An 11,806-nucleotide genomic window follows, 5' to 3' on the forward strand; every position below is an offset into this window, starting at 1 on the left:
CCACCAAAGTTGATTTTGATTTGCTATGCCTTATCTTATATTCTTTTCATTAGCTTTTATTCGGAAAAAAAAAACAAAAAACAAAACTAGTGTCTATTTGTGGTCCAACATTTTTAATTAAAATTAAACTCTAGTGGTTAAGCAGCCTGAATTATGGCAGAGAAAACAATCGAAGAAGATTAGGATGCCATGCCAATGCCATGCTGTATATATCATAACTAGTAATGCCTTGTGACTCTGTCTGTACGGCCTGCCCTGCTACGAAAGAGAATACTATTACCAAATAATATTATTACCCATGTGGGTGTGTGTGAAACTATTTAATTAAGACTGATTAACTCGTTTTATAATCGTACTAAACAAGGTTAATTAATTGTTAATACTAGTGTACTTATTTAAAAAAACCAACAGATTAGATTAGAGAAAAGTTTATCAATAATGTCAGATTATGCCTCCTCAAATCCTCCGCAGATGAAGATTATGTGCAGGATCAAGGTGTGGAACCCTTGCTAGTTGGCCACTTTAATTTATTAACTTTCCGGCAAAGTTTTTGGTCACTAATTAAATGACAGATCTGTTTGTCATTTTGTCTCCTTGATTGAAACTACCTTTCCATCCCTTTGCTTAAGTACTTAGAAAAAATTACAAACCATCTAATTAGAATTATCTTTCTCTTGGTGATTTGGTGGTCCATAAATTATAATCGCTCACCATTCAATTTCGTATCTAGAGTGAAGATTAAAACACTAAAAAGACGTGCACTGTTAAAATTGAATTTAAAAGTGAATAATTATGTATACCTGATTACCTGACTTGAAGAACATTTTTTATTCAGTTAATGATTAAAAAAAAATATATATATATATATATATATAGTCGCTTAGTCGTGACACATTTTACATTGAATATATCGTTCTATAATTTATAACCATTGTTGGCTATAATGAATGCAATTGTCACCCGTTGTCTTCATAAAATGCAGAATTAAAAAAAACATTATTTAACTTTTTATTGGAAAGGTACATCTTTTATATCTTGGTACAGCATCAAATTCTTAACAAGTGAGGCAAATGACTCTTTGACGCAATAACATAAAATAATTATATTTATAAATTTTGTGCTGGCTCAATTTTTATCGATCTCTCTTCTCTTTAATAACTAACAATTTAATTTAGTAATATTATCGTTTGTTAAAAAAAAAAAACAACTATTAACAAGAGAGAGGAGTAGGGCATGGCCGCTTGGGCTAAGATAACTCAAGAAGGGATAGATGCATGTGGAGACAAATTATTGTGTGTGTTTGGATACTAATTGAGGATTAGTTCAATGACCACCGAGTTTATAGAATATTAATTATAAATATTTATATATTACATGCATGTTTCCTAGCTATGTGTTCATTTCCTATATCTATACTAGAAGCTAGTAGCTATCTCTTCGTATATATTAGCATGCTAGGGTTTTGTATCATTTACACATTTAATTTTCTTTGCCCAACTTAGAAGAAAGGTGGCAATGGCATGATCTAGGTGATGTGGAGGAAGAGTAGGGCGTGAGATAAATTGGTAAGCAAAACCCATCAACTTTGAATGAGAGTTTATCTTTTTATTATAAGCGGTCTAACGAGAGATTCTCTCTTGCAACTATTTTATATTTTCAGTTGTGTTAACTAGTCACATAATTAAATATGCCACAAGATAACATTTCCTTTTCTTGGGTACTTATTTTATGGTTGTAGCTTGAATAAAAATGAAGTAGGAATTGTAATTTCACATGGCAGGGTGATTAATTCGAAAGACTAATTAGAATTTAAACAGACAATGTGTTACATAATTTGAATGACTGAAACATAAGTAAATACTAGATACTCATAAACTCAATAAAGAAAATAAACTAATTTTTGTAAGATATGGTATGTTTCAACCACATATCTTATGACGTGAAATGAAGTTTCTCACCGTAGATTTTCTCGTCAATTTAGAGTGAAAATGTAACAACATGACATACGAGACTAAATTAAAATTTAGCAAGCGTATTTCCCTCTATATAACCTATGAGCGTCCATAAACTATGATTGGGATGTTCATGCTTTTCTCTAGGGTCAACATCGTGACCACCTACAAAGTTGTATCCTTATTAATCGAATCTTAGCAGCCAAGTTATTTTCTAAATTAACAAAACTTGACTACTAATTAACAATTATGCGGAAATAACACCCAAGTAATTAAAGTGTAACCTGGATAAGTCTAAAACGGAACAAATTTTATCCACTAGTTTCTACCAATCTTATACTAATTTTATCAGATGGAGCATCAACATTGAAAAATCACAAAAATTAGTTGGGATTGATTGTCACGCTGTCAAATTTAGATTTGGTCAAGATCCATGCTTAAAATGGACGGGAAATAAGAAGGATATTTACTAAATACAGCTTAACGATTAGAAACGGAAAATTAATTCTAATTGGTTTGTTAATTCTTGTTTGTCACTCAGTACTATGGTCTGATGGTCTTTCACTTCATTTGTAAGTGGGAGATCTTAGGTTCAAATCTCGTAAATGGCGAATTCGATACCAAATTAGGTTGCTCATCATGTGGTTTGGCCAAACTCTCCCTCACCTTAGTGTAAAATATACCGTTGTACTAAAAAAATATTCTTGTTTAAGTTTTAGAAAATAGTAAATGAGAAAATATCCAAGTCCATAGCAATCTGGTTCCTTTAGATTTAAGATTATTATGATGACCAAACGATCAAATATTAATCCGACGATGGAGCAGAAAATAAAATTACAAACGTTAAATAAATATTTATTTTGATTGAAGATCCAACAGTGGAGAAGAAAACAAAATAAAAAAAATTTAAATGAGTATTAATTCTCATCGATGGTGAAATTAAGTTTAAAAGGTTATTAACCACGATTTCCTTGGATCATAAGATTCCAGAGGATGGGATTGATACCATTAATCCATGGCTATTAGATAATCTAAAAAATAGTGTCACATGTTTCACAGAAAGAATGCGAGACGTACTAAGCGACAAATAATTCGGTTGTTTTTGTTAGTTACGGAACCAATAATTTGATGCATGCATGCACTAACATTTGTAGAAAATGAACATTTGAACATCAATAATACATATCCAGATTATCCTCAAAAAGCAAAAAGTCTCCCAAAAAAAAAATACCATGAAATCATATCATCATCTATCAAGTTGATGTATATGTATCAAGTCCAGAGGGACGGGACAGAGTTTTTTGGGTACAACGGTTCTTTTTCTTTCGAGTGAGAGTTAATATCTCGTACATGACTGTTGACAAAAATCTAATTTTTTCTAATTTTTTCTACAATATATATATATATAGTAATTTTATTGGTCGCTGTCAAATTCTAAAAATTAATGTTCAGGAGCTTTACATACTGTTAGGTATAACTGGTCTGTATATACCAAACCGATAAATTAGAGGAGGCCCCTAAAGCTTAAAATGTACCCTATACCTATAGAGACGTCAACATTACATGATTTATCATACGAAGCCTTGTTCGTTTGTCAAATTTGTTATACATTTTAAGATATTCGAATCCCAATACTTTAATGTAAGGGCTTATGTGAAGTCCTATCATATTATATGGATTTGGATCCTCTCATGAGCTTAAGATGAGGATCCTCCAGATCAAGTAGTATGGGCCGTTGGATATACAAACAGATGATCCCTTTAAAGTTATAATAATTATACCCGTTGAATTTTTATCCAACGGTCCACACTTTATGGTCAAGAGAATCCTCACCTTGGGCTCAGGAGGATCCAAATCCATATTATATCATGCAAGTATCGTCACTTTGATCTTAAGAGTATGAATAAATTTTTTCGTAACGTATGTTAACAAAGATAAATGTATCTGATTATAAATATAATTTTCATTAATAAGTAAAGCGGTAACTTTTGCCTATGCACGTGTGCGAAAGTCAGTTAACATTTTGTATACATATACAATACAATGACGAACAAAAGTAAAACATCATCAACATTGCTTATACTTCATGAAAACCTTGACACGCACGAGTACAATTACCGTTAATGTGACAATTACCGCATGTGCGTTGACAACATAAACGTTTTTGAATGAAAATTAAGATTCACTTACACAAATTCAGATGAAGTTGATTCACAACGCTTCACAATTACCCGCATATGCATTGACAACACAGAGTCATAGACATGCCCTCATCAAGACTAAAATGAATTGGACGGGTGTGATGAGTCGATTAGGGAGGTTGCAGGAGAGTGAGTATGGAGGAGCAAGCAGCTAGCAAAACCCTCTTGTGCCCATTTAGGGGTTTGGAAAATGTCTGGAGAACCCTCGTCTGATTATTCAATCATATATGTTTATTGTACATCGTGCGATCAGAAATTATTGTATATATATTTTTATTTAAAATTAAATATAAACAATACTTGATAAAAAATTAATCACGTGATGCATGATATACGATGAACAAATGCACGGAATTCTCGTCAAAATGATTCGAGGATGATCATTTTTTTGGAAAATAGACTGTAATCAAATGGGGATAGTGTCCAGGTGGCAGAAACAGTCCAAAGCCGAACCAAACAAAACGAAACGTATCCATGCGATGCGCCTGAGTGTGCTGTGTAGGCCGTAGGTCTCCCCCAAAGTAATAAAAAAATAAATAAAATAAATAAATAAAACTGCCAAATGGGCCCACCCTCGCAGGAGTACCACCCGTACTTCCCAACGCCTTAATTAAATTAATTTAATCTCCTAAATCAAATCAAAATTATTTTTTATTTCTTTAAACTTTATTGCTTGACAAAGTCAGTTCGGTGGCCCCACGAGTCCACGCTGGCCCCTCGCACGCGTTCGGAGGGATGAGCAATTGTCGTGTTCCCTGCCTAACCAGCCCCACACGTCCGCAGTTACGCTTGTGAATTCACTGAATATATAGAGTAGGATTATCTTTTATTTTTTATTTTTTTTGTTTATTTGAACAATCATAATTAAATTATGTTAATATTTTATATTAATTTTTTATAAAAATAAAAAATATAAGAAAAAGAGATGGAAGTGATGAAAAGAGGAGGGAGAGAATCTGTAAGTAAAAGGAGACAGGCTCGGCATGGTGACTTGGCGCTTTGGAGTGTAGCGGTGCCTACGTGGCGCTCCCGCAGGCCTCAGCGAGCAAACTGCCGCGTGGCAGATGTCCACAGTGTTAGTTGTCATCAGTCTCTCTCTCTCTCTACTTTCTCTCCCCTCTTTATTTTCACTTGGTTAATCACGGGAAATAAATAGTAATTAATTATTTCTGTGCGGAGGACGAAAAACAGAAAGTCGCGGCGCTGGCGTTCCGTATATGCCCCTCAGTTATCGCTGAATTTGCGGACTGACCGCATCTCTGTTACTGTGTTGGTTGCAAATTAGGAGTCAAGTAAAATTGTAAAAGTAGAAAGTAAATTGTAACAACGTTTCCTCAATTTTAATTAAATTAGAGCAATAATTTTTCAATTAAAAATCTATTACTATTAGTCCCTCAACTTATCAAAATATACAGCTATAGTCTTTTTCATCAATTTAGTCAAAATAAGTTATGTTAGAATAACCATTTATATAATTAGGGTCCCTCAACTCATCAAAGAGCGTAATTATAGTTATTTTCGTCAACTATATCAAATTTTTTGTTAAAACGAGTTATATTAGAAGGATAATTGCTACAATTGGATTAAAGTTAAAAGACCATTTCTCTAGTTGAATTAAAGTTGAGGATACATGGTAATGAATTTTTAATTGAGGAATCAATAGTAATGAATTTTTAGTTGAAGGACCATTGCTCCAATTAAGTTAAATTAAACAACATTACTACAATTTACTCTAAAACAAGCAGAATACAGAAGGGTCTTTCTGGTAACGGGCATCCAATATACAAAACGGTCAAAACACCATAATTTCTGTCTCTCCACTTTTTATCTTTACTCTCACTCTCTCTCTCTCTCTCTCTCTCTCTCTCTAAAACTTGTATCTTTTTAATATTTTATAATTTAATTTTGTATTTTTTCTAAACCAATCCAAACCCTAAATAAACCCCACCGTCCAGCCTTGCCACCTCTACTGTATGCCCTTTAGTTCATTTCCTCCTCACTCTTGTTCTCTCTCTCTTTATAGGCACCAAAAACCTTTTAATATAAATCCAAGCAAGAACCGCCACCAAACTCCATAACGCTTCGCTCGCTCTCTCTCTCTCTCTCTCTCTCTCTCTACATATCTCGACACACCAATTTGCAAACCCAAAGAAAACGTTTCCTCTATTTCCTCTGCTTTCTTCTGCTTCCTTCTGCTTCCTTTTTCACCATTAAAATCATGGCTGTTGAAGCCCGGCATCTCAATCTCTTCCCTTCCCAACTCATACCCAACAGGTACTTTTCACAATCTCTCATCTTTCTTCTATGTATTTAATCACCTGGGTCTCTAAATATTGATGTTTTCGGGAAAAAGCCTGATGGGTTTGGTGCGATTTTTTATTTTTTTTACAGGGACATGATGAATCCGATTCAGGGGAACGGAAATCTGTACAATACCCAGATTGGGTACGGAGTGCCGTTATCCGCCGGAGGAGTGGCGGCGGAGGCTCTGCTTCCGACGTACAACTCCGTGATCGCCGATTCCATAATGCCTCCGAAGACCTCCGCCATGAAATCCGACAGTGGCCTCACCTACAACGTCCCGATTCCTCTCCCAAGAAAGCGGTCCAGAGAATCTGTTACCAACGGCATCAGCCCTTCGTTTTCGTACCCGGCTCCGCCGTTAACCAACTACAAAAACTGCGGCCCTTTCTCTTTTCTCGGCGAGGACATTTCTCTGCACGTGCAGCAGCAGCAGTTCGACGTCGACCGTCTCATTTCCCAACACGTACGTACCCAAATACAGAGCATACATGTTTGACGGATTTGGACCGATTTGGCGTTTGATTATTCGATGGGTATCTTTGTATTCGGTTTTATTGATCTGGATTGCGTTTATTTGATTTTACAGATGGAGAAGGTGAGATTGGAAGTCGAGGAGAAGAGGAAGCGGCAGGCGCGGCGGATAATGGAGGCGATTGAGGTCGGGATGGCGAAGCGGCTGAGGGCTAAAGAGGAAGAGATTGAAAAAATGGGGAAGCTGAATTGGGCGCTGGAAGAGCGCGTCAAGTCGTTGTGCGTAGAGAATCAAATATGGCGCGACCTGGCTCAGGCCAACGAAGCCACCGCCAATGCCCTCCGAACCAACCTCGAGCAGGTCCTGGCTCACCAGGCCAAGGACGACGACAACCGGCAAAACGACGCCAACGCCGCCGCGCTCATGGACGACGCCCAGTCATGCTGCGGAAGCAGCGGCGAGGACGAGGGTCGAAACGACGGAGTCGTGGGGTTAGACGGGTGGCGCACTGTCAAGGGTACAACTAGTGCTAAGGCTGCGGAGGCGCATGTCGGGGATGAAGGTACAAGCAGGGCATGCAGGTCGAGTACAAGTAGGTGGTGCAGGAGTTGCGGGAAGGAGGAGGCCTGCGTGTTGCTTTTGCCTTGCCGGCACCTTTGCTTGTGTACGGTGTGCGGATCATCGCTGCATACTTGCCCCATCTGTAAATCCACCAAGAACGCTAGTGTGCATGTTAACATGTCTTAGATCAAATTAAGTTCACCTCCAAAAAGAAAAAAGAATACAAATTTTAATCACTAGAAATTTGTTTTTTTCCCCCCAATTTTCTCTTAACTTCTTTTATTATTTTTACTGTGAGTAATTTATAATTTTAATATTATTTTGTTATTAATCTTTGAGGTTCATAGGTTGGTTTCGAATGCTTGCATTATTTTGTTATTCATTTTTTAAGGTATAAATTTCACCCCACCCAAAACAAGTTGTCGGTGAAAAATAGATTGGAGAGTGCAAATTTCAACCCATTCGATCTTTGTTTGCTTTTGGATTTTTAATTGAACAATTAGTTTTGGATAGAAATATGGATTAATGCGGCGCATTTTAGCATAACGCGCACGTTAGCGATGCTGATGCGCATGTTAGCGACGGCACTTCAGAGTTTATGGCACAAAGGCCGGATGTGTGCGTTTGTAAGTATTTCAGTCTTTCTTTTTTTTTGTTTAAATATTTTCGATAGTGTTTATTTTAACGAAAAATCATATTTTTACATTAAAAGTTAATCATATTACTATTCATTTTAACTTTTATTTTATTTTTATCGTTAAAATTTAAAGTTTTAAAAAAAAATTTATTAATTTTTTTTTTATCAGCGGATCCCGCCGCGATCAACCCCTGCAGGCTGCGGCTAGTCTTTCTAGACCAACTAGGTAACACGAAACGGAGGTGGGTCGCGGGGACGCGCGACTTCCGAAGCGTGGGGTCAACGAGAGAGGGAAAGAAGAAAGCGACAGGTGTGAGGCAAAAGCTGACACGTCGAACGTGCGCGCGCAAATGTTGCTGTGGCAAAAGCACTCATCATCACTGCCTGCAACGGGCCACTATTTCTGAAAAGTTAATAAATAAAAAAAATAATAAGAGGCTTAGTGTAAATAAATAAATAATAAAAATGGGGACATATATAAAAAAGGGTAAAAATCTGGGGAAAAGGATGAAAAAGTCCAGGAGTGGGCAACATCATGGGCACAATCCAATTACTATTAGCATATTCTTGTTGCGTAACCGAGACGACGACGTATGAGCAAAAATATCGAGGACACAATAAAAACAGTTGGGATTCCCGAAGCCTGGTGATGGTTGAACGATGCGAGTCCTACGAACGTTACTATGTGCCTCTCTCTTTGGTCCCTTTCATATTGCGACAACAAGATAATCACATTGCCCTCTGGCACCTGCCTGCCCCTATTGTTTTCCTATTTCCCTTTAATTATTTATTGCTAATTACTTGGGTTTTTTTTAGGGTAAATTTGGAATTACAGCTACGAATCTTAGGGTACAGAAGGAAAAGATGTGGGGGGTGTCCTAGTGAAAGGCGGCCCGCCCTGGATTGGAAGGTGAGAAATAAATGTGGGTTTTTGGGTAAAATTGGTAACCAAAAGTGGTCCACCTTTGTGTAGGTTGGTACGATCCTCCGTCTAGATGTTCAGTCTGTAGGGCTAGCTCATACGGTGATGAATTAGGTCAAGGATTCGATTTCATCTGAACCGATCCGATCATAGCGATTATCCACTATAACACTATGTGAATCATCCTATCAGCAGAATTGTATTGATTCGACGCATCTAATAGTTTCGTAAGTCATAAGGGTTCAGTTTTTCTCTTCGTTGAAACGTCTAACATGTTAAGTCGATATAATTTAATCGAGCATTGGAACATTACCCTAAAATTGGGTTTGCCAAAATTAGAAAATTATAATAATTAAGAGATGAGGTTGTACTTACTTGGACATGGGGTTATGAAGAACGTGAGGGGCACGTGATGCGTGGGCGGTGTTTTCCTTTTCAAGATGTGGGGAAAATAAATTGAATGATAAGATAAGCAGTGTGGGAAAGAATTGTGAATTATTCATTCCCCCTCTCATGACTCACACCAGTCACCACCTTTTGTGGGACCCTTGGAAATTAAAATTATGCTGCCCAAATATTTTAAATGTTATTTTTTGGGGTCCTACCACATAAAAAATCAAAATTCAAGCAGGAAATTACGTACCTGATTTTACATGCCGATATATGATTTTGTTTTTTATACGCAAGTTATATAATTGGGTCGATGACATTATGCTTTGCTGTGTTTAGCATGTTTGCATATTTTTATGCAAAGGCGAAATTAGTGGTTAATTAACCTATTTTAATTAAGATTTAATCAATCACAAACTTCACCAACCAAACCATGATTGTCATTAACTTCTTCTTTTTTTTTTTTAAATCAAGTACGATATTCTTTAATTGAAAATTTGTAATGCAGACAATACATGATCTTGATAAAAAATTTGTTGCATGTTTCAACTCAGTTGAAGGAGAAAAAAACATCCTGCAGCAACATATTTGCTTTCCTCCATGGTGGTAGAGCTTCGTATGAGGAATGAGTTAATGGTCTCACCATTAGTTTTCATGTAAAAAGATTAAAAATAAATTTTATTAAGAAATTGTTATGTAATTCTAGAAACGTAATCAATCAAGTGGAATTACGAAAACGCGGAGTCAATAACAACATAAAAGTTTCAATCATCTGGAAATGTTGGCTAAATTAAAGGTTCAAAACGACAAGCAAAAGAAAAGGTCAACATACAATTATACTAAAGAAAATAAAAAATTAATTGTGTTTTAATTTTCTAGTACAGCAAATTGATTTGGAATTTTTGTTTGAGCCCCATAAAACAATTATTGCTAATACCGCCCCTTTGGCCTTTGAACAATAATTCTCTCCATTTTTTGGTCTATGGGAAAAGACAAGTTTGAAATAGGCATCGTCTAACCTTTACTTTTATTTCTTCGTTTTTTATATTTTGACCTTTGTTTTTTGTGTTTTTTTTTTTTTTTGTTTTACATTTTTGTTTAGGTTGACAACGGAGCTAAATGTCCAACAATAAAAAATTACCATTAAACAGGCCTAAGGATTTAGCAACATTCATCACTTATGGCACGTTTACGTACCCGTAATCGGAATCAATTTACGGAATTGGATTCCGAATACGGGATACACCTTTGTTTACGTAATCTTGGAGAATCAAAATACATGTGGGGTCCACACGAATTAAGGAATCCAACTCCTAATTTTGGAGGAATTGGACTCCCTACATGAGGGAGGTATTTCAATTCCTTGACACTTGAGGAATCCGGAATGGATTTCTTCTACCAATTATGCCCTCACTTGTTTCTTATTATCCCAACATTGCCCTTCATTTGACACTCATTATGCCATCTTTTAATAAATAAATAAAACCTATTTATATATTTTTATATAGATTAATTTAATTAAGAATTTAATTTAATTTATTAGTTTGTATGAAAATAATTTATTTATGTAAGGGCAATTTAGTAATCAACCTAGTTTTCATTTCGATTAAAGTGAATTAGTAAACAATTTATATGGATTCAACATCATTTCTACCATCTTTTAATAAATAAATAAAACCTATTTATATATTTTTATATAGATGAATTTTATTATATAAATTTAATTAAGAATTTAATTTAATTAATTAGTATGAAAATAATTTATTTATGTAAGGGCAATTTAGTAATCAACCTAGTTTTCATTCCGATTGAAGTGAATTAGTAAACAACTTATATGGATTCAACATCATTCCTACTCCGATTCCAGACAGTTTTAGTAAACAATTTTAACAGGAATCTGATTCTGATTCCACCTCATTTCAATTCCTCTTCAATCCAATTCCTCCTCAATTCAATTCCTCTCAATTTGATTACGGATTAGTAAACGCGCCATTAGAGATGTCGACAAGAGGTAAGGATTCATTAAAAATGATTGAAGAGGCTATAATCGAATTAAAAATGGTTAAGTTAACAATGTTGGTAGTTTGAGTTTTCACAAGATAGACTTTAGGTTAAATCCACTTATTTGTGATACGACCAATAATTTTAAAGTGACCTTCTATCTAAAGTAGTCGTGCAGAGAAACTTTTCAGCTTTGGTATCATTGTTTCTCTCTTCACATGATAAGTCACAAGATGCGATAAGAGTGATCAAAATAATGAACCAATAATTAATGTATCGAGTTTTTTTTTTTTCTTGTTATGGATGTGGGGTATATGAGAATTGTAGGATATTGAAGGTTACAACCTAGCTACATCCTTGTATAAT

General features: G+C 35.5%; 1 protein-coding gene across 1 annotated transcript; it reads left to right on the forward strand.

Annotated features, from left to right (window-relative positions):
- Window positions 1-6,164: 6,164 nt before the first annotated feature.
- Window positions 6,165-7,834, forward strand: LOC126623801 (probable BOI-related E3 ubiquitin-protein ligase 3). The gene is made up of 3 exons (XM_050292782.1): window positions 6,165-6,427; window positions 6,545-6,920; window positions 7,044-7,834. The coding sequence occupies exons 1-3, from the start codon at window positions 6,372-6,374 to the stop codon at window positions 7,674-7,676; spliced, it is 1,065 nt and encodes a 354-aa protein (XP_050148739.1). The 5' UTR covers window positions 6,165-6,371; the 3' UTR covers window positions 7,677-7,834.
- Window positions 7,835-11,806: the final 3,972 nt, after the last annotated feature.

Source organism: Malus sylvestris, chromosome 5, assembly GCF_916048215.2.
Source record: "Malus sylvestris chromosome 5, drMalSylv7.2, whole genome shotgun sequence".
Lineage (NCBI taxonomy): Eukaryota > Viridiplantae > Streptophyta > Magnoliopsida > Rosales > Rosaceae > Malus > Malus sylvestris.